The 24,650-nt window shown below is 34.0% G+C and overlaps 1 protein-coding gene across 2 annotated transcripts; it reads right to left on the bottom strand.

The window, feature by feature from the left end:
- Positions 1-6,128: 6,128 nt before the first annotated feature.
- Positions 6,129-20,673, bottom strand: LOC134839725 (ubiquitin carboxyl-terminal hydrolase 21-like). 2 transcript variants are annotated; one of them, XM_063855350.1, is made up of 9 exons: positions 19,776-20,673; positions 13,643-13,693; positions 13,060-13,177; positions 12,465-12,732; positions 11,843-12,023; positions 11,275-11,349; positions 7,594-7,795; positions 6,730-6,994; positions 6,129-6,555 (listed from the first exon to the last, which is right to left on the bottom strand). In XM_063855350.1, the coding sequence occupies exons 1-9, from the start codon at positions 20,559-20,561 to the stop codon at positions 6,477-6,479; spliced, it is 2,025 nt and encodes a 674-aa protein (XP_063711420.1). In that variant the 5' UTR covers positions 20,562-20,673; the 3' UTR covers positions 6,129-6,476. The 2 variants fall into 2 exon arrangements, with proteins under 2 accessions (XP_063711420.1, XP_063711428.1); XM_063855358.1 differs by lacking the exon at positions 6,129-6,555 and having other exon boundaries at positions 6,898-6,994; positions 7,528-7,795.
- Between the last annotated feature and the right edge of the window lie 3,977 nt (positions 20,674-24,650).

The raw sequence follows: 24,650 nt of genomic DNA, 5'->3' as shown, positions 1-24,650 counted from the left end.
CTTTGAAGTTCAAAATTTGAAAATTTTCTCAAAAAAGCGATTTGTTTTTTTCTGCTTCATGCATTACATGGCCAAACTTTGCACTGGGTAGGCGCACAATTTGAAATCTGTGTGTTCTAGATAATTGTCTAGAAAAAAGTTTTAAAAATGAAAAAACAATTTATGATTTTTTGAAGTTTAGGTTCCCAAATTGAGACTAAAACACCAAAAACTATTTTAGTTTGCTGGCAATTAAAATGTTTTCAGGGCTTAAATTAAGCATAATTCAGCAGTTGGAAGCCTGCTCGGTCGCTTATTTGCTCAAAATTGAAATGAAAAATGAAAATTAGAACCAGTTTTTCTCAATACTCTGATTTTTTTCTTGAAAATTTTTAAATGCCTTGCAAATCACGACAAAAAGAAGCTCTATTATGGCATACCAATCAAGACATTTTGATGTTTTTTGGCACTTGACTTTGTGTGGAAAACTAAAAGAAAAAAAACTAAAGCACACACGAACACAAAAAAGTTCTTCAACTTTTTCAAGGGTCGATACGCTAAGCTAAAAAATGAAAAAAAAATTCCGAGTTAACCAGGTCATTAGAAAGTAGGTTAGTATTTTTACACATTTCTTTGATTGTATACACATTTAATTTTTGGTGTTTCACTTGTAAATCATTTCACTCTCAATGGTTTTACAGCAGAGCTTGTTTTTATTTTTTGTCTTCAAGTAAGCTTGATCTAAATTTTTTAGAGCTTAATGTGATTAAAAAAACTATAAAACGTAAAAACAATTAATCAATTAGTCGTAATTAACAACACTAGTCATCCAACAGTAAAGGAATAACAAAATTTTGTCACAAGTTTCTAAATTGAAAAATTTTAAGAATACAAAAAAATTTTTTTGCACAATTTGTTTGTAAATTTTAAAAAAACATTTTCTGTCAAAGGAGCTAAATTAAGTTCCGATGTTGAACCAAAAAGTACTGATTACAATATTAACAGCTTTTCGACATTTTTTAATTCAGGGTAAGTGCAGCAGTCAATTTTTTTTCTCTGGTAGACTTTGCTTTGCATTTTAAACGTTTAATATGATCAGATGTTTGCCAAAACCTGTTGTGCAATGACAGAGGTTTTGCAAACACCTGATCAGATTCAACATTTAAATAAATGAGCTTGACCTTGAAAGTGGATTTTAGATTAAAAAGAAAAGACAAAAAAGGATTATCAATCAATTTGTATATAAGATTGTATAGATATCAGTACTGTTTATTGCAGTCCTTTTCCCAATTCCCTTGCAAAAAAAGGTAGAACAATTTGCTGTATTAAATGCCCTGTTTTGCCTGCAAAAATTTTCTTGAAAATCAAACAGCCTTGATGTCATATTTATTTCTTTGAAGTTCAAAATTTGAAAATTTTCTTTAAAAAGCTATTTGTTTTTTTCTGCTTCTTGCATTACGTGGCCAAACTTTGCACTGGGTAGGCGCACAATTTGAAATCTGTGTGTTCCTGGATTCCAGAGACAAGTCTTTCAACATGTTCTAAAACGTTAGTGGCTTTCACTGAGAAAATTTCTCCCTGTCACGTAATTTTGTCTGCACATTTGTTTTGTCGCTGAATCCGCAATAAGCAAATATGGCTGGTTGTTCTGCATTCCGCAACTGCAAGCGGTTTCAGCAAAATGTTAGTGGACTTCCAAAATGTTATAAATAAAATGGTTATTTTGTTCGTTATACTGAATTAAACCAGTCCTTGACTGAACAATTATGAGCTGCAGCTTGAATTTTTATCTAGCAAATGCGGAGTTTAAAAGCAAGGACTTAGCTATTGTTAGTGGAATCCTTTTTTCTAGATTGATAATCCTTTTTTGTCTTTTCTTTTTAATCTAATTCCACTTTCAAGGTCAAGCTCATTCATTTAATTTTTGAATCTGATCAGGTGCTTGCAAAACCTCGGTCGTTGCACAACAGGTTTTAGCAAACATCTGATCAAATAAAACGCTTAAAGCAAGTAGCACAAATTGTTCCGACCATAAACTACAAAACAAAATTGTTCTTTTCAAATTAGTGTAGTTTTTTCTGCGTAGTGTGATAAAAGGATCTGATGTAAATCTATAGTTTAGACTTTTTCGACACTGATAAAATGAAAGGCAATTGGATAAAATTCTTTCTAGATAATTGTCTAGAAAAAGTTTAAAAAATGAAAAAAAATTTATGATTTTTTGAAGTTTAGGTTCCCAAATTGAGACTAAAAACAACAAAAAACTGTTTTAGTTTGCTTGCAATTAAAAAGTTTTCAGGGCTTAAATTAAGCTTAATTCAGCAGTTGGAAGCCTGCTCGATCGCTTTTTTGCTCAAAATTGAAATGAAAAATGAAAATTAGAACCAGTTTTTCTCAATACTCTGATTTTTTTTCTTGAAAATTTTTAAATGCCTTGCAAATCACGACAAAAAGAAGCTCTATTATGGCATACCAAACGAGACATTATGATGTTTTTTGGCACTTGACTTTGTGTGGAAAACTAAAAGAAAAAAACTAAAGCACACACAAACACAAAGAAGTTCCTCAACTTTTTCAAGGGTCGAAACGCTAAGCTAAAAAATGAAAAAACTTCCGAGTTAACCAGGTCATTAAAAAAGTAGGTTAGCATTTTTACACATTTCTTTGATTGTATACACATTTAATTATTGGTGTTTCATTTGTAAATCATTTCACTCTTAATGGTTTTACAGCAGAGCTTGTTTTTATTTATTGTCTTCAAATAAGCTTGATCTAAAATTTTTAGAGCTTAATGTGATTAAAAAAACTATAAAACGTGTAAACAATTAGTCAATTAGTCGTAATTAACAACACTAGTCATACAACAGTAAAGGAATAACAAAATTTTGTCATAAGTTTCTAAATTGAAAAATTTTAAGAAAACAAAAAATTTTTTTTTGCACAATTTGTTTATAAATTTTGGAAAAAAATTTCTGTCAAAGGAGCTAAATTAAGCTCCCAAAATAAGTTTTTTTTTTTTAGTAAAACCAACTTTTTTAGGCCTAAAAATCTTAATATTTTTTATTTGCGCAAAACTCATTCAACTAAAAATCAACAAAAAAAATTTTTTCGGCCTATCTTTTTACTTGGTCAAAATTGAACTTAAACTTAACAATGTTAACCAAATTGTCTCGACACCAAAACCACTTCTGGCAAGTTTTTTCTAACGTTTTGCCAGTCGTGATTGAAAGCGTTTTTATTTGATAAATAATTCGACCCAATTCAAGGATTATTTGTGGTACGTAACTGTATGTGTGAAACAAAAAAAGAAAAAATTGAAATGCTCTAAATAAAATTTTTCCCATTTTCAATGGTTGGGATAAAATTAAGACAGCAGATTAAATTTCAGATTAATTGAGTTTGGAGCTTGAAGCACAAAAACAAGGCATTCATACAGAGGCAAAGCTGCAGTTTGGGCAGAGGCGAAGCTGCTACACTTAGGCAAAAAAAACAGTAAACAATTTTAAAATGCAAAAACATACATCTAAAGAAACTTATAAAAGTTTGGCGACCTGAATGAATGTCTTGATACGTTTACTTTGCTAAGTAGAAAAAATTGTCTTCTACAGAATTCTTATCCTCGACTGACTTCCAGAAGTAGTGAATGATGTCCTCACAACTGCGCCAAAGCGTTTTTCAGACACCAAATCACTAGTCGCAAGCGGATAAAATACAAGCTATTAAATTGCATACGATAGCATAAAAAAGCTGTTTGTTGACCAATAATTTGTGCGAGTAGCTTTGGAAAAAAGTTAACTCGTACTAAAACAATAGCGCTGGCTCGTGTTATAATTTGTTTTCTGAGCAAAATCATTGCCAGCAGACAAAGTTAGAGAAGTTCCATTGAAGGCACAGAAAACAAAAAAAAAACAAATCATTTTTGTTCAAATTTTAATTTCCGAATACAAAACAAAAAATGTGTGGCTTTAAAACTGTTTGAGTTTGACCAAATGCTCATGCTAGACGTTTTTAATAAAGTTAAACGCTTTAGCGAAAATTAAGCAAAAAAGCCAGCTAAGGCTGTGTTCTTATTTGTTACTCTTTACACAAGGGCGAAGCTGCACTTCGCAAACACGCTCGAAAAAACGCCAAAAAGTAGGTTGCAAAGGGGAAATGAATGATTTTGAAAAACAAATGGCTCCAACGGGTTTCGAACGTCAATCCTCGGATACCCAAGAAGTAGAGCCAACTGCCGTACAGACATGCCTTTTTAGTTCACAGAAAAACTAGAAAAATTTTATTTTAAACCCGAGTTAAAATTTCATTGATAAGTTGAAGACTGTACGTTATTAAACTGGCGTTACTATGCATCAACAGTGCCATCAAAATGAGCACTTCCCTTTAACCATTTGCAAGAGAAATCTTTTAAGAATCTCCGTTTGATTGATTGCTGAATTTCAGAATTGTCATGTGAAGTCATTGTCATCTTCAGATTGTCATTGTCAGAAAATGTCAGATATTTCAAATCTAAGTCCTCAGTCCAAACTGATTCTTTGCCCAATTTGCCAGAATTAGCCCTTCCAGGCGATACGTTTTCAGGTTGTTATTTTCCCCAAAACCTTAATTGCAGATTTAGCAGGGTAGATATCGATAAGATCTTTAAGTTTCCAAAAACCAGTCAACATTTCAAAAAACTGAACTATTCGTCTAAATTTTTTTCCACGATATAGGTAGAATTTTTCCACCGAGATGCAATATAGCTTTTTACCATTAACAGACTCGCGAAGATCAAATTTGGTGTGAACAAGTTTTTATAGATTTTTAAAGAAAGCAAAAAAAACAGATTGCGCCGGTTGCTCTGCGAGTTGCACAGAACGTTCCAACCACATCCATAAAGAAACTACGAAAAATCTCGTTTTCCTTTTTTCAAAATAATGTCGTTTTAGCTGCGTGGTGTGATGAAATCACTATATGAAGGCGCAAAACGTTAGACTAGACATAATCGACATCAATGGTCTCCGTTTAAGCACTACAAGTAACAACAAAAAGATCAGAACGTTTTTTTAAAGGAAGCACTAAAGATAGCTTACAAAACCAGCTGATAATAGATTTTGTCTCAAGCGAAATGAGCACTTCTTGTCTAACTTGAAGCGAGTAAAGCGAGACTCGTTTTAATTTCTCGAAATAGACCAAAATTCAAAACCGGTTTTTCTTGACACTAGGACCCCTTTTTTTAGTTAATTTTTGAAAGAAAAATCAATTGTTAAATTTGAAAAATAACATATTAAGATCTTTAAGCACTTAAAATTTTTTAAACAATTTATGTTTGCCAAATTGTTGATAAAACTAACCTAATTTAAAAAAAAACTGGATCAATAAGTTAATTTTTTATTCTGCTGGGAAATCTAGAATTTAAAATCCACTTTCTAATCTAAAATTCATTCACGTTTTTTCGGGCCATTTCAACTATCGTACTTGGAGAGCGCAATTTACCAAATTTTAGCAAATGAATTTGAATGGTATATAGACCTAAGTGCATTCAGTAATATTTAAATGCAATTCTGTAGTTTATGAGAGCATTTAAGGTTTTTTCCTGAAAAAAAACAGCAAGATGTATATAAGAGTCTCCACTACTTACATCGACCTTTAGAAATAGCCAACAGACAGTTGGAAAAGCGTATAAAACAAAGCCGAAATATGTTGACTGGAAAAATTTGATTTTTTTCAAATTTTGAAGAAACAAATATATCACGTTTATGATTGGCACTGTTTTCGCTAAAGTATCCCAATTAGAGAGCACTGGATCCATAGGTTATTTTCATATTCCTCATGAAATTTAGACACTTTTAAGTTTATTGGCACTTCAAAATGCCTAGCAATTTATTGCAATAAAACATTCGTTGAGTTAAAATTTGTTTTAAAGCTTTATGAATAATTTATTCAATTTCTTCACATGTGTGAGAATTATATGTCGGTGCTGATGATGGTGTAGCGTAACCCTCATGTGGTGAAGGCTAACCCCTTCACTTACAAACCAGTTTTTTGTTTCCCCGTAGCTTCAAAAAAAATCACAGGTGGAATATCTTTGTATTTGATCTCAGGTCGTCGATACTTTGAAATACTATTAAAAATTTCTTCAAATGTTCTTAAACAAAGTCGAAATTGTTCGGAAGAAAAAAGCTACACGAAGTTATATATTGTGTTACTGTTCGAACGTCGCAACGGAACAAAAATGGTCTCTGCCAAAAAAAATGGCCGCCAGCAACTTACTCAATTTATATTCTGAGAACCTATTAGACAATATGGAACATAACTTACAAAATGAAGGTATTTACAATTATTTGATACAATGAGAAGCTTTTCAAAAAGCTGAAAGCTGGATGAGTCTTGCAAGCTAATCGCAATTTTCTAATTCAAAAGTTCAAAGCCTGTCGATTGAGAGCTCTTTTGAGTTTCTCCACTTCGAAAGAAATGCTTGATTGCTTTTGAAACATGGGGTGCATCTTTCATGTCCAATGCTACGTGTTGGTATCAATTTGGTAAAAGAGAATGTAATTGTTATTACACACTACGTCTGTCTCTTTTATTGGCAGCACGCTAAAATATACCATAAAATTTTCGTTTAACAATACAAATTTCGGACTAAATGACTGTTCAAAGCCTTCTGGCTTTTTTATATTCAAAGTTTACTTTTTAACAACATAAGATATTTGGTAAGATTTCTACGCTTAAAATTTCAAAAAAAGTATTAAACAAATTGTTAAATCTTACTAGTCATCATCGAACTTCCACCATTGTTTTGGCGTCGGATATCTTATTTGACCCGGTTCTGACACTGTGCCAGTCCCTTTCACCTTGCTGCTGTTGGTCATTGGTTGTGAAGCTAGAACCAGTGTGTTCCTCTGTTTGCCCCCCTCTGCCACTTCGGGTGGAGGCGCAGGGGGGACGAGGCACTTGGCGATGTAGTGACCACTTTTAGGTGATCCCATATGGTCGATCACAGCGTATAGTCTGTACAAGGGAGGGTTCACGCTTCCTTAAAGTCACAAGTGCAATTTAAAAAAGCTCAGAGCAAAAATCCTTTCCTCGAGCATTGTTTGCCCTCTTTTTAACAAGTTAAGAGCTTTAAATTCAGCCATCAAAATATTAAAATGAGCATTAATAAAAATAGGGTTTTTTTTCATAAATAAAAACAATTCACAAAACCTATTTTAAAAATCACTTCGTTCATTAGCACTTAAAAACATCTTAATCTTTGATCCACCATTATTTTTTCTAAAAATTCTGTATTTGGTTTGTAAAAATTTTCAACGCTAAATCTGGTACCAGGAAAACGACAGATATTTCGAGTGATATATTATATTGAAGTCCTTTCAGTCGTGATTAGATCTTCATTTTAGAAGATTCATACAATTTTCTATGATGCTTTCAAGACAAACTTGATTTGAATAGTCACTCTTCATCTAGATATATTTCAGCTGAAACTGCTAAGCTTCGTTTCATCGTTCATTATACTGATTGGTAGTCTGTTCAAAGTCAGTTTTTAGTCAAATGATAATTTTGACTTACAAATTAAAAATGTTTTTTTTTCTAGCTCGTTTCAACACTAAAAATCCAATTTCTCAGTGGAATTACTGTGATGCATGCTTGACTCTTTATGCGCCGTGGTCATATGCTCCACTAGACACATATTCTCCATCGGGGCCTCAACTGGGATGTCGATTTTGTTCCGGAAGTCGATTGAAAATCGGTTCAGTTGAATTATGAGCACCGGTGGAAGACTCTCTATTCTGAGGCTCTTCTTGCACGGCCTGTTCTTCCTGCATCTCTCACACAACTGCAAAAAGGGAACTTGAGGCAAATTTTTTAAGAAAGACAATTGACAATAAATTGAAATTTATTGCTTTTTCAATTGACAATTGAAAAAGCAATAAATTTTAAGTTACAGACAGAGGCGAAGTTGCACTTCGCATACGCAAGCAAAAATATGACCCATAACGCTACTGGGGAAAAACTGAATGAGTAAAACTTTGAGTCAACAAAAAGTATTAATTGACGCACGCCAATTATGAGTCTACACAATTGCTAAGTGACGCAAGCCAATTATGACGCATTAGCAGTACGAATCAATTTAAAAAAAAAGAAATTTACCAATTTAAAACATCCGACCCTGCCCAGGTTCGAACCCTTTTACGTTGATGCGGGTCTACTTCTCTGCCTCTACGCTATAGATTCATGATACCTTGAAGCTTAAGTGCTTTTTGTAATATAGTAGTCTGTGTAAATATCCTTAGCATTCGCCGTAATCAATAGCTAGTTATTAATCAAAATGAACACTTTCGAAAGGAACACACTTTGTTGCAACAATTTTGCGACTTAGCTTGGAAAAAAAGAAATACTATCACACAAGCTTTGTTAGTAAACGTTCGGAAACTCGCTCAGTGAAGTTCACTCAGAGAATTGAAGTTATCACACTCAGGTAGTTAAGCCTATGAGCTACAAGCCGAAACCTTTTAAGCCGAGAAAAACAACTGGGGTGAAAATTAAAAAAACTGTAAAATTTTACTAATTAAAATTTGGTTTAAAACACTAAAATTTGAAAATAACTAAAAGCAGCTATTCCAAACAAATTTCTGCTCAAAAAAAAAGAAAGAAGTGATTCAGTCATCAGTTGAACATGTTGTTCAAATGGAAAACTTGTTGTTGTTTTGATAACGCTGGCTAATCGCGAGCGTAAAGATAAACAAAAAAAGATATCAACTAGCCAAAACATAAATCATATTGATATACTTCAAAAAAAAACACTGCAAACAGATAAACATAGTCAATTAACACTTGGAAAAGAGCAATGAACACGAAGGAAACTGAAATAAAAAAACTGACTTATTTTTCAAAAGCCATCAACTTTTGAATTTCGAAGAAAAAAAAAGATGGCCTTGAAACTCTTTGAATTTGTAGAACAATTTATGTTGGACACTTTTTTGTTAAAATTAACCCAACTTGAGAAAACTGGATCAATACGTGAGACTTTTATTTCGCTGGGAAATCTGATATTTAATTTCCATTTTTGAAATCAGAAGTTGATCACGTTTTTCGTGACCTTTACACTTATGCTGTTCGATAGTGGATTTTGCCTTCCTTTTAACAATATAAATGACTTGAACTTAAAAAAAATCACAAGTCAAACCGCGAAAAATCAAAACTGTGAACAAATTTTAGGTGAACAAATTTTAAGACTTTTTCCTAAAACAATCAGCAAGACCTATATAAGAGTACTCACTATGTTTATTACTCTTCAAAAAGAGAAAATTTTAAAAGCAGAACATAGAACAATATAGGTTCAGTTCAAGGTTCGACCTTTAGCTGAACCAGAAACAAATCAAAAAACTACAATTTTCTCAAAACTACTAATTACTTAATGCATTTAAATACTACTTGGAAATGGGCTTTAAGTAACATTACTCGCCAAAAAATCGTTCCTATTGAATTAGAGCTGACTTATTGCTAGCCAAACGATATCGCTAGCCAAACAAACTGCTAGCAAAAAAAAACACTCACCACCTAAAGGTGTTATTTCATGACATCAATTTTCGGCCAACTTTTATTTTATGTCGACCGAAATGATTTCCTGGTTTCTGGCAAAGCACTGTTAACAAACTACTTGCCAAAAAAACAGTTCCAAACCAAACAATCAACATTTGTTCAATCGTCAAAAATTTAAATTGAAACTTTAAATTACGCTGACAACGATAGCCAATGAATTTTCACTTGAATCAATCCAACTTCAAGTTTAGAAACTCAGGCAACAGCTAGTTGGGAAAGATCCAACAAACGCAAGAAAGCAGAAAGAATCTATATTTGTTTATTGAAAAAACTTCAGTTTTCAAAGATAGAAATACATGGCCTCAAAGCTCTCGAATTTCAAGAGCAATTTATGATTGATATTTCTTTGATAAAATTAACCAAATGGACAAAACTGGTTCAATAAGTACAATTTTTATTCGGCTGGAAATTTTGACAATTAAATTCTTCTTTTTAAACAAAAAGTCTGTCACTTTTTTCGTGGCCTTTACGCTTTTCCTGTTCGCTGGTGGAGTTGCCTTTTTTTTCTTAAAGGAACTGAACTAAATCAAATTTGCGCGTGAAACAAAAAAATCATCACAACCTATATAAGAGTCTTCACTGCGTTCATCAACTCTTAAAAATATTACATACAAGTCAAAACGGCCAGCGTTCTGTAAAAATTGATCTCGGAAAGTGCATGCTGAAAGGAACAAGAAGCACGAGGACACAATCTGACACGTTGCCGAAGCTGGGCTTCACAAACACTTGCAAAAACACGGCCATAAAAGCAGCTCTATCAAGTGAAATAAAAAAATAGTAAGAGTCCTCGAATATGCAAAAACACGGATACGTGTCGGATATGAATCTGCGACCTGTGAAATTTGAGTCTCACGCACTAACCACTCAGCCACGGATGCTTAAATCCCCAAAAACTAGCCACCAATAACGCAGCTACTTATGCTAATGAATTGCCAATTCGATGCAGCAACAGTAGCATCAAAGACAAAAAGACACAACTGTGCATGTAATAAACTGAAAAGCATAAAACCAAATTATGTATAAATTTTGCATTTCAAAAAAATTCGAGATATATTGAGTTGGAAAATTTCTGAAATCAAGCTTTTTATCATATTACAGCTTTTTGAAACAAATAACTTTTTCCGGTTCATTTGAATTAAAAATGCATCAACTGTGTTAACTTTTTACTAAACAAATGTCAAAGCACATATTGTTTAGTAAAAAGTTAACACCGATTCAAAAGTAAAATTGTTTAGTAAAAAGCCTACCGATTCAAAAGAGCCACCAAAAGTAGCACCTTCATTTGCGACTTAGCTTGGGAAAAAAAGAAAGTTCGTACTATCACACTTTGCTTCGCAAGTGTAAAAACATCTAACAGACTGTAGGAAAAGTGTCGATTAACTGGAAAAGCGAAAAAAGCAACTTTTTTGATAGAATTTGTCTACTTTTGAATTCCGAGCAAAGATGCATCACGATTAAGTTCTTTGAATTTGAAAAACATTTAGCAGATGAAAATGAATTGAAATTGAAAGCAAATCATAATAGTCAACCCGCGATACATCAAATTTGAGCATGAAAAATTTTCTGAAAAACTAAAAAAAAAGCTCGTTCATTAACTTCGAAATATCAATTTAAAAATCCCAACTTTTAAATATCACAAACAATCAATCGGCCAAAATAGCTTCGTACAGAACCATTAAGAAAATTATAATTGAAGGGTAGAGTGTTACTTACTACAGAGTTGTCCCCGTCTAAGATTTCGTCTTCACACATTAATTTGAAGCACTCGTCTAGATCTACGCCATAATTCTGAAAAAAGTTCCTTTTTCAAGCCAGACAATAGCCTGTGGCAAAATAAGATTATAATTAAGGCTAAAATAGCTTAACAAGTCGTCTCAAATTTTCCTCAGATCCCACAGTAGACTACTGAGTGAGAGTTACATGTGGCGTGTGACCAAGCGTGAATAATTTAGGCTATCTTTTATCCTCAACCATTTCGATTTGTCAAAAAATTAATTTGACCATAATTTTCAAAGATTTTCTGCACAGCTAATTTTTTGAAGGAACAGCAGTTCAGATCAAAAATTACCGTTTGTTCGTCCCCCCTCAAAATTTGTGTATATTTGCAAAAAAAGTATTTAATGGATAGACCGCCAAAATGGATGCATAAAAATTTCGAATTCCTGGGGACTTAATTCAACGTCTGTTTGTATAAGCAGTCGTGCCAAATTTCATTTGAAGTTTTACGATAACTAGTTTCACGAAAAGAGAAACAAAAATAATACTCTATTTTTCCACTCACATTGTCTGGGAGGGGAAGAGATAGTTGAAAAAATGATTCGTATGTCCTCGATTGATGTCCGCACACTTTGCACTCAAGTGAACTCTCTAGCTGTCCCGCAATCACATCGGTCACGAAGCTGCTCTCTTGCTTAAGAAACTTCTGCCACGAAGCCTCAGCGGTCTGCTGCACCAGAGAAGCTCTAGAAAAGAAAAGTAAGGCCGGTTGCTGTACAAGTACCACAGCGTATTTGGAGAGCACTTTTTTTACTTTAAGCAGAGGAAATTGAATTGCACTCAAAAATTGCATTTATACATAAGTGCATTCATAAATGCATTGAGATGTATGAATGCACATCTTTAGTTATTAGAGCGTTTTAGGAATTTTTCCAGAAAAAAAGCAAAGAATCACCAAGACCAATATAGAGTCTTCACTACGTCTTAAACAGTGCCACATATCCAATCAAAAGCAAAACAAACAATAATTTAGCAATTCATTTGATTCCAACTAATCACGTTCGAATATTTCTCTGTCTTCGTCAGCTTTCGAAAGTTCAAAATTTGGACTGTATAAACAAAAAGACAAGCTGAGAGCGCCAAATAAAATCTCCATCATAGCGATGCATGATGTAAGTTTTTCTCACACTGATTTGGGTCTGATGAGAGCTCTCGAGTCCTTCCTCTCTGCGGCTCCTCTGCCTGCACCCGCTTCCCGCTCTGCGTTCGTCTTCACCCTGTTCGTCTCTTCGCTTAGGGCATTCAACATGAATAGAAGCAGTTCTTGCGAGTCTTGCTGTCGCTTGCCCTCGAACTGCTCATTGCTCTTTTGGATATCTTTGAACAGTTCTCTCGGCCTTATTGCGCTCATGTGTCGTGGCGAGCACCAAATTTCTTTTAGTACATTTCTCAACCCTAAGAAGATAACTCAATTACAAAAAAAACTTTAAGAAAATACTAACCAACACTTCGTTAAAGATATCCTTCGTTAAAGAGAGGCAGTAGTAAGCACGGTGCATCATGTTTAACTCCATATGTCAGGTATGTTAATGATTTACGTAGAGAAGCGCTCAGCTTCAGAGGGTACGCATATTCTTCCTCAATTTTCGATAAAGCGAATCACCCAATGTTCGATAACAACCAAATTTGACCGATAAGTTAGTTTATTAGGCATTTATTTTCAATTTTCAATTAAGATACGCAAATATATTCCTCAAGTGTAAAAACAGAATGGGGTCTTACCTGCTACTATGGCTCCTTTGGTTTCACACCTGTTCTGGATCTGGTACTGGGCCCCAATTATAACGTCTCTGAGCTGGGGGGTGTTGCTTATACATTGCACTGCAGAACTGAAGTAGCACTACAAACAAGCAACAATGTTCGAGGGATAACAACTGCTCTAAAGCCTTTCGCGTTTTTTTTTACGCCAACAAAATAATTTGCAATTAGCACCATTCGGATTCAAACAGCGTACGCAGGCTCGACCAATTAAGTATCACAGAGGAGAAGTGGGTCTTCGCACCACTGGCAATACAACACAAAAACTGCGTAGCAGTGAATGAAAAGAAGACGAAAACCAATGAAAGTATACAAGGCGAAACCACAAACGAATAGAAGTATATTTCTTTCAATCGTCCCAAACATGTGCGTTACTTCTAGGCTAAATAGAAAAAAAGCCGTCATCGGATTTGAACTCTTTATGAAGCAAAAACATGTGACATGCGAATTATGCTAGAAAAGTTCTTTTTAAATAACAAAAAAGTATAGTACCCGATTACAATAAATTTGCTTTAATTATTTATTCAATACAAACAAGAACACTTACAGTATTTCCCATGTTCTCCAACCCCACTGTACCTCTGGTAACAGACTCCTCCTGAAACATTATTAGTTAAATCAATGGTAAACATAATACTTATCAAAAAATTAAAGAAAAAATGACACCCTCGAGGATCTCGAAAGAATGTTGTATCCTACAATTTTAAGACTGGCAGGGGTGTATCTAGGATCAATAAAAGCAATTTTTGGAAAAGTTTCACCAAAAAATTGCTTTTTAACGGCGAGCGCTTTTCCCTCGAATTTCAAATATAGCCGGTCTTTAGAAAAATTTAGCGACCGACAGCCAAAAATGAATATCTCAAAACATAGCCAACTGAAGATTGGAAAAGAGTAATGAACGCAAGTAAACAAAAAAAAACACCTCAACTTTCGAATTTTAAAGAAAAAAATAGATGCCCTTTAAGCTCTTTGAACTTTTAGAACGATTTATGAGTGGCGCTTTTTTGATTAACCCAAATTGAGAAAACTGGATCAACAGGTACAGTTTTTATTCCGCGAAAAATTTTAAAATTAAATTCGACTTTCGAAACAAGAAATCGTTCATGAACTTTCGCGCCCTTTGCACGTTCGTTTTTACGTCACTTTCAGCAGATGAATTTCAATTGAACTCAAGAAGTGCATATATTCCTAAGTGCATCAATATTTTAAGACTTTTTCCTGAGAAAAAAATCAGCAAGACCTATATAAGGTAAAGACCTATATAAGGTAAGGAAAATCTCACACAGAGGAAAAGCGGAGCTTCGCACCAGTTACGATACAACACAAACAAAAAAAATTAATGTTGAAAAAACCGGTGAACTAAAAAAAAATTCGCATGTCTCGATAAAAGACAACTAGTTGCCCAGCTAAAACTGGAGGTATGCGGCACGAAAAGTGTGATTTCAGAAACTGACCTTCGCCCAAACCCTTAAATGTTTCTCTGCTAAAATAATTGAATACTGAAAAATTTCAAGATAATCAGTTTTCCCGTCGAGATAACATAAGATTACAAAAAATTAAGGAGTAGACGCTTCTACAGGAACAATTATCGCAACCGCTTCATTCAATACAACTTTTTACCTTCAATAACATTCTCCAGAACGGTCAATTTTTTTTGTAAAAAACGCTCAAAAGACTTTCCAAAATCCATAGCTTGTTACCGCCAAAAAGCAAGTTAAGGCCCCTTAAGCAGAAATGAATCGCAACCTGAGAACTGGCCCGGTAGTTTTCGAATCATAGCTTTTTGTTGGCAGCAGAGATTCACGCAACCTTTAATTTCGATTGAATCTTTAATTTCGACTCGAGAGGGTAGTTAAATTTAAAAAGGGTAGTAAAAAAGACTCCAGGGGAGAATGCACGAACAGAGGGGAGTAAGTGTTCTTCCAACTGATACCCATTTTAGGAAAGTGAGTAGAAGTTTCCGAAAAGAACTACAATTTATCAAAAAATGAGAAAAAAAAATTCCAAAACAAAAAAAGAAATTTCAACAAACCGATTGGTAAACACATACAACTAAATTGAAAAGTGCAGAGTGGAGTGTAAAATTGTGTTTGCGTTGAAACGACCTAAAATTTGGTCATTAGGCCGATAAAAAAATAGGCCGAAATAATTTGGGCCGAGGAATTGTTTTAGCAAACAAAAAATCAACGGAAATACCAAGTCAAGGTAGATAAAAATACAAATTGTAACAGTAAGTCAAACACGGGAAGGAACATTAGAAAAAAAAATTGCGCAGCAAAAAAAAGGATTCCAAGATTTGACAACTAAACCGAAATCAGATAAGCAGACAAATAATATGGCCCACAGAATATTTGAAACATAATATTTTTGAAACAGACAGGCATATTCGTCACCTCCAGGCTAAGTTGACCGGGAACGCTAAGAAATTTGAATAGAATATGAAGCAAAGTAGAGATGGGTTCAGTTGCGTCCTGTGAACAGGATTGTTTACGGGAAAAAGTCTTGTACCTGATTGCAATGCCCTAGCTTATTGCAAGGGTAAAAAAACTGAAAATCCACCTTCGACATTAGAGTGTTTTTCGCGCCATTAGCACTTCCGTAATTAAAGTGTAATTTGCCTTCAAATACCAAAATTTAGCGTCAGAAATTATTAGGACTTGCTCCTGTAAAAAATACGGAAAAAATTCAACACATCTCAAATAATTGCCTTTCACAACGTTCATTGACAGTTAAAAATTGCATGGCAAGCTATCTAACAGATAATGAGACTTTATGAGCGCTGTTGAATTACAGTGGTCTGCAATGGGAACACACTGCGAATGTCATCAGGTTAATCAAAAATTATTTGAAAAAACAATACACGAAACGAAGCCTTTGAAGCTTACGAGATCGACAAAAAATTTCATATATTTGCCTCGATTTGCTTGAAGTAAACCAGTTTGAAGAAATCATGCTACATAAGACAGTCGTCAGCGTGAACCACAGAGGCGATGTAGAGCTTCGCGTCACTTGCGATACAACATAAAGATAAAAAACATAGGAAGCCGAAAAAAAGTAGGTCTACCAAAAATCACATGTTAGTATGTCTTGATAGAAGTTCATTTTCAGCAACATGGCAGACAATTAAATATTAAATTAGCATCGGAACAAAAAAAAAAACGAAGAAGAAACAAAGCCGTCAATCCTTGTGCAGATAAAAAACAATTTTGTAAAAAAAATGTATTTAACGGTTAAAAATCCATCAGAAACTACAAACAACAATTGAATCAATAATGAAAGTAGCTTACAGCACAAGAAAAATCAGTGATGTGATAACTAAGCAGACAATTTTTGAAAAAAACTTAAGCCCCTGAAACTAGAATACAATTGCAATGAAAGTTGCCTACAGTACAAGCAAAATCCGTGATGTGGCGATTAAGCAGACAAACTTTGAGCAGACAAACGAAAGTCCGATAACTCAATTTCAACCGAATTTTTTTCAATTGCATACATAATGCAAAAAAACATGGTCCGGCCGAGAATCATACCCCAGACTTAATGGTGCAAAGGCAACGGTGCCTACTGGAAGATGTTAGGAGACGTGAAGTAGTGAATAGAGCAAAGAATGTCTAAGATACGTGTCGCAAGTGTAAATAGTATTAAAATGAGAATTAAGAACCGGTAATTAAATTGAAAATATGCTGACGCCAGTTTAAAAAAAAACAGTGTTTTTTTTACTGTGCAACAATTGAAACACTCATGGCGTATCAAAACTATAATTTTTCACCTTTCAAAAGACAAAATGAGAGGCAAATAGGCCGATATTACAATAAACAAAGCCTTTGAAGCTTACGAGCCTTCCAGCGAAAAAAAAAAACAGAACATCAATAAAAACAATCAAATAACGAATATAAAGGATGTTTAAAACACCAGTGATGTCCATTTAAAAAGATGAAAATTAAAACTTAAATTGAAATACTTCAAAAATATTATGAAAATTTTTGATTTCAATAGAAAGTTTACCAAAACAATTTAAAATTTCTTCACCAATTTCATGTTTTCTGCCGTTTTTTCGCCATTTGTGGATAATTTATGCACGTTCGAGAAAAAAATCGAAAGCAGTTTTTCGGTCATATCTATTTGCTACAAAAATTTATTAATTTCGTTGTGAAGACTCAGATTCTTTGCTGTTTCCGCTGAATTCTAAAAATGGGAAATAATTGACATAAATAAACTGTGTAATCTGTCGTCGGATCCAATTCGGCTCGAGCAATTTAGTTTTTTAAATGGCTTGATTTAAATTTAAATCTTTTATTCAAATTGACTCATAATTTTGCATTTAAATTAATTGAAACTTTAACGGACATCAGTCTAACAGACTCATAATATGCCTAATGACTGAAACGATTCTGTGATGAAAGAAACGCATGCTCACTTCAAAAAGATCAAAAGCTAGATAATTCCGAACTGTAGAACATGCACACAAGCCCGTGGTAAAACCCAAAGAAAAACAGTAACAAAGAGTTAGAAACGTCAACTTATAAAAACAAATACTTTGCTGAAAACTTCATCTTGCTCATTTTCAAATTTACCGTAAAAATATCAAGTTTTTTTTCCCGACTTTCAAAGACAGTGACGGAATTTTTGTGCTCGGTGTAGATTTTTTCATCTTCTGAAAGCTCTCAATGTCTTGAGCTCAAAATTTAAAAAAATCCAAAATTTTGAAACGTTTGTCTCAAATTATTTTAATTTTGAGGAAAAATATGCCAACAAAACAATTGTTAGCAGTAAATTGTTAAAACAAAATTTTGAAACATTAACTAAGCCGACAAAACTTTTCCCCGTTGATCCAAAAGCAAAAACTTTTTCATGATAAACTTTGAGCTATATAAAATCGAAACTCAAGTTTTCACGTTTAGCATACCGGTAGTATACTAACTACCTTGGTAAATCAATATTTACACTAATTTTTTTCATCTGGTGTGGGGTGGGGGGTTCAAGAGTCGACATACCCGCACATGAAAAATTGTTAACGGGTCTTTTCCGTCTTTTCAATTAGATCGGGAGTATAAAGCGCAGTTATGCTCACTATCTGTTGGCACAAACGATTCCGTGAAATTGCTTAACAAACAATTAAAAAGAAAAATGCGTAAAACAGCGAGCATAAAAACGCAATAAAACATGTTGGCATGAACAAGTGAACCAATTTTCATATACTTCTGACATACAAGATGTGTAAGAGCTTACTTCTGCCGTATGATGTGTAAGAGCCCCTTTTCCCTACACCTAGTTAATCTTCGGCTCTTTTCCACTTCCCCTCTCCTTTGAATTTCAATTTTTTACTCAAAAGCGAAGCGGAGCTTCGCACCACTTGCGATGTAACACAATTTTAGATGTAACCACTTGCGATGTAACACATTTTAGATGTCGAAAAAAAACAAGGTGAACCAAAATTTTCGTATGTCTCGATAAAAACAACTACAGACCCAGCTAAAGCTGGAGGTACATGTTTGATATTGAATGAATTTGCTACACTGATGCGGCACGAAAAGTGTGTTTTCAAAAATTGGACTTTGCCTAAAACCTTAGTTGTTTTTCTACTAAAATAAGTGAGAAGAGAAAAATTAATTTTGAGATAAACAATTTTCCCAAGGAGTTAAATTTCTCTTACAAAACCTGAGAATCGGCACGATACTTTTCGGGTAAAGTCAAAAAGTTTCCAAAAAACTGTCGAAGTTTCGAACTTAGACTTTTTTGAAGGCCATAACTTTTTTATTAAACAAATTGGGCATAGCCAGTTATACAGGTAGGCTTTCAACAACCTGCTGCTTTGATTAAACCTATGATATCAAGTTTGGCAGGATAGTTAGCGATATAAGTCCAAAAAACGGTCAATAAATCAAAAATTTGAGGATTCCAAGAATCATAGCTTTTTGTGTACAAAATAGTATGCAGAAACGTTGTGCAGAAGGAATTCACGCAACCTGTAATTTCGATTGAAACCAAAATCTCAGATTTGGAAGGGTAGTTTCCAAGAACATCCTTACGCGTTTAGCCATAATTACACTGACAACGACTATAAAAAATTTGAAAGCTGAGGGAAAGTTTCCCCCTCCCATACCTCCTTCCCCCCCCCCCCCACCTCACTTAAACATGAACTTGGCTCTTTTTCCTTTTCCCCCACCTGCAAATTTTTACATGTAAATTTGTTGACCACATTGTCCAATTGTTATGCAAATTTACATACAGACTAATAAGGCCACAACAAACATATTTGGTCTTCATACTCAACCTCGTAAAACCACTCGTTACACTAATATATTGAAGCTCGTGTGAGGTGGGGGGAAAAGGAAAAAGAGCCATGAACTTTATGGTCTAACGAGTGGTTTTACAAGGTTAATTATGAAGACCCAATATGTTTGTCATAACCTAATTAGTCTGCATGTCAATTTTCATGACAATCGGACAAAGTGAACAGTAACTTCAAATATAAAAATTTGCAGATGGGGGGGGGAGGAAAAAGAGCAGTCAGATGTTACAATGTAAGGAATAAAGAACAAATTTGTTCACAATAGTTAGTTTGTTCACCATGCAAAACTTCGTCACATTATGACAACGCACAAGGTGCTATTAAAACTGAAATTAAAATGTTGGTGGGGGGGGGGAAGAGCCACATGATCTTTTAAATGTTTGAAGCTTACATAGGAAGGCGGTTTTTCTCCACTCTGAGGACTCGAGGGTGTGGGAGATCTCGATCTATTTCTAGATCTCGATCTGGACTTATGCCTCCTATCCTCGTGCGGACTTCTACTCTTTTCCTCTTCTATTGTGACTCCATCTCTAACATACAACCCAGAATTAGGCGTTGCAACATTAGCGGTACCCGTGGTCGAGAAGTTTGCGAAATTAGCAGTTTTTCTCGCAGCTCCGCCTTCATAAAAATGACCCCCGTCGTTGGTCATTTGATTTCTACTATCGTTGAAAAACTCTGCGGCACCAAAATTTCGCTCACGACTGTCAAAAGGCTCAGCGAGGTTTTGGCCACGGTAGTTCGATGGATCGTATTCGTTGCTAGGGTATATATTCAATGCCGCTTGCTGTTTCTCCAATGCTTGCCGTTTTAATGACTCTTCCCGTTTAGAGGACTCGTCCCGTCTCGCAATTAGTTCTTGTTTTGCTAGTTCTCCCCGTCTCACATAGTCTTCGGTGTGAACTTGAACTGATCGAGAATAAGCATGGTTAAAATTTTGTTGACTCAAATCGGCCTCTCGTTCTCGATTCCTCTGCTTGTTCAAATGGCTTGTTATTGAGTTACTACTGTAAGGGATTGGAGGCCTCTGTTTGGTTTCGGTCTGTTGAACACGTTCAAAGGGCGGCTTCGAAATAGTACCCTGCCTCACACCCGTGTGATTGCCGTACGTACTATTTGAAGTGGCATACCCATTGCTGCCACGATTTCTTGACTCGTAATTTTTGTGGTAAGACATGGTTACAATCACAATAGAGGTACAGGCGTCGCATTCCGCCAAACAATGAGACTCAGTTTCAATGCAAAGGGCTAACTATTCCACACTAATTCTGACACAAAACATTCATGAACGTCTAAAACAATCAATTTTTACTCGACATATTTACCAGAAGATGTGTACAATAGTTACAGCGAGAAGAGTTTCAATTAGTTCCAATAATTAAACACGTGCTGTTCAACCACTCAATTATTGACTTGATCCCACCAACACTTGATCCCACATTGACTTGATCCCACCAATTGACAATTATTGACAATGCCCACCAACATCCACCACAATTATTCTTTATGATATCGTATATGCCTGGGACCGATATAGATTTTTCACGATGGGCCTTTCACTTGTGACACTACAACTAAAACAGGTTGATGTCACAAATTAAAAAAATCATTTATCTGAGAAAAAGACCAATTTTTATTAATTTTTCTAGTAAACATGCCATGTAAATTGGCCATATTAACATTTTTGGCTCTTTTCAACTTTCCAATCCACAATTCAAACTGGCTCCCCCCCCCCCCCCCAGCAAAAACTTACAAGTAAAACTTTTGTTCACATTGTCCGATTGTCATGAAAATTGACATGCCGACTAATTAGGTCATGACAAACATATTTGGTCTTCATAATCAACCTTGTAAAACCACTCGTTAGACCATAAAATTGCGTAAACCGCGTAAAAAATAGTTTTTCAAAACTGATATTTAAATTTGGAAGAGGGGGTGAATTTTAAGACCTAATTGTTGTGATAAACTTATTAAAACGTTTCAGAGACTGACGATGAGTGATGAAAACTTGAAAACCACAATTCCGCCAAACAAGGTCACATAGTTTTCACGCACAGGGCTAACTCGGTTTTCACGTAAGACTAAAAATACAATGTCTACCAAAATCAAGGAAACTATTGGTAAATCCCTGCAGTGAGCTATGATATCTCTGGAATAATCGATCAGCTTAATACGCAACTGAAAGATCTAGTTAAAAGTTAATCTAATCTAGTTAAACTAAAAGATCTAAAAAAGTTAATCGAAGAAGCACTAGTGAGTTCAAAGGCTTCGCAAAAACTGTTAAGAGCGATTTAATGTTCCAATCCAAGGCTCATCTGAAGTCCCAATTGGAAGCGGAGCTTTTAGAGTCTTACAATCAAAGATAGAGCCTTAACACCATTAGAATGACTAAGACAACTTCAAGCAACCATAAGTTTTTTTTTAAAAAATGGAAACTATCATTGAGAAAGTTATGTCTATTGCGAATGCGCTGTCCGTCAATATCAGCAAACAAGACATTTCGATTGTTCGCCGTCTACCACCAAATTCGCCAAGAGGTTAACCAATTACTGTTCGCTTATCAAGGCGTCTAGCAAAACTTGAAATTCTGACGAAAACGAAACTTGAAATTCTGAGGAAAACAAATAGCTGAACGAGACAATTTGAAACATCTCAGAGTTTTTGAAGATCTCAGCAAGCCAAGAACTAATCTTATCAGCATCCAACAGGACCAAAGAGTGGACTATATTTTTTATCTGCAAAAGCGATGGAACAACCTATCGAATACCCGGATTGTATGAAGAAGATCATTTCCTGAAAATTTCTTACAGTGACGTAAGCCAGTAGGTCTAAAAAGACCTAAAAAATATATAACGAGGTAACACAAGGTCTTGCTATTGAATAAAAAATGCTAAATCGTATAAAACATTTTATTGAACAATATATACAAAATCAAAACGACTGAGAAGTTACCACAAACTAACGTCGGATGATCATATACACATTGAGAAAAAAAATGGTTACATTCTGGTAAAAAAAAACAGAACACAACTTTAAAAAAAAGAGCAGGAATTTTTTTTAAATCATTAAAATTTCAAGATGATGCTCAAGCTGACATCAAACTATTAAAAACGCACAGCCTTTCAAATAAGCTACTAAAATTTTAATCGGAAAAGACTAGCACAATCAGAATAATTTACAAACTATATTATGTTTACCAATCTTTTTTATCTCTGGCCAAAAAATACTCAAAACATCAATTTGCTGCCTATGTATTGACCATGATGTGAACAAAGTTAATTACGGGAAGAACGTCTAGTACCCAATTGCAATACCTTTGCTTATCGAAAGGCTAAAATATTGGCTAAGCAAAAAAATAGATTCTCATTTTTGCAAAAAAAAAACTTATTTTTTTGTGAATCTTCAAGTGAGAACCTTTATTCACATTCATTGCAAAATTTTCCAATTTTTCAAGTTTATTTATTTTTATTGAATAAAACTTGTTAATAAAAAAATACGAGAACCTTTGATATTGGCATCTTTCTTATTTTAAAAATACCTTGAAAAAAATACCTTGAAAATATCTTGAAAAAACTAGATCAACAAGTAATTTTTTTTCCACGACAGATTTTTATCACACGAAAATCAATTTTTGAAGCTAAGTCAAGCTTAACTCTCCCTTTTGTAGACAAAATTGAAAAGAACCAAAAACAATATCAAAATTAAACCACCATAACATAAATTATAGCTTTTCCTAATAAAAATATTTCCAGACCTAAATCAGTTGATTGAAAACTATTGTTACTTCGAATGTTCAGCTAAATTAAGAACTAGGAGAAACGACTACCTAGACCTGCAAAATAAATTTACAGTTCAACTAATCTCTTTTCGCTAATTGATATATTTAAACGACTAGTTATGAAGATGATTGCTGCGGCTAATCTAATCAAGTTCATTAAGCTTCTTAAACCAATGATTCGGTCGCTCGTCACAAAAACAAATAAAGATAGAGCCTTAACACCATTAGAATGACTGAGACAACTTCAAGCAACCATAAATTTTTTAAAAAAAATTGAAACTATCTTTCAGAAAGTTATGTCTATTGCGATTGCGCTGTCCACCAATATCAGCAAACAAGACATTTCGATTGTTCGCCGCCTACCACCAAGTTCGCCAAGAGGTTAACCAATTAATGTTCGCTTTTCAAGGCGTCTAGCAAAACTTGAAATTGTGACGAAAACGAAACTTGAAACTCTGAGAAAAACAAATAGCTGAACGAGACATTTTGAAACATCTAAAAGAGTTTTTGAAGATCTTAGCAAGCCAAGAACTAATCCAGTAGGTCTAAAAAAGACCTAAAAATTATATAACGAGGTAACACAAGGTCTTGCTATTGAATAAAAATGCTAAATCGTATAAAACATTAACATTAAACAAAATACACAAAATCAAAACGACTGAGAAGTTACCACAAACTAACGTCGGATGATCATTAACACATTGAAAAAAAAAATTGTTACATTCTGGTAAAAAAAAAACAGAACATAACTTTAAAAAAAAAGAGCAGGAATTTTTTTAAAATCATTAAAATTTCAAGATGATGCTCAAGCTGACATCAAACTATTAAAAACGCACAGACTCTCAAATAAGCTACTAAAATTTTAATCGGAAAAAACTAGCACAATCAGAATAATTTTCAAACTAAATCATGGTTACCAATATTTTTAATCTCTGGCCAAAAAATAATCACAAAATCAATTTGCTGTCTATGTATTGACCATGATAAGAACAAAGTTAATTACGGGAAGAAAGCCTAGTACCCAATTGGAATACCCTTGCTTATCGAAAGGCTAAAATATCGGCTAGCAAAAAAATAGATTCTCATTTTTGCAAAAAAAAACTTTCTTATTGTGAATCTTCAAGTGAGAACCTTAATCCACATTCATTGCAAAATTTTCTTATTTTTCAAGTTTATTTATTTTTATTGAATAAAACTTAATAATAAAAAAATACGAGAACCTTTAAAATTGGCATCTTTTTTATTTTAAAAATAGAAATAACTTGAAAAAACTAGATCAACAAGTAATTTTTTTTCCACGACAGATTTTTATCACACGAAAATCAATTTTTGAAGCTAAGTCAAGCTTAACTCTCCCTTTTGTAGACAAATTTGAAAAGAACCAAAAACAATATCAAAATTAAACCACCATAACATAAATTATAGCTTTTTCCGAATAAAAATAATTCCAGACCTAAATCAGTTGATTGAAAACTTTTGTTACTTCAA

This window comes from Symsagittifera roscoffensis, chromosome 1 (assembly GCF_963678635.1).
Source record: "Symsagittifera roscoffensis chromosome 1, txSymRosc1.1, whole genome shotgun sequence".
Taxonomy (NCBI): Eukaryota; Metazoa; Xenacoelomorpha; order Acoela; family Convolutidae; genus Symsagittifera; species Symsagittifera roscoffensis.
This window is presented reverse-complemented; position numbering and strand designations above follow the sequence as displayed.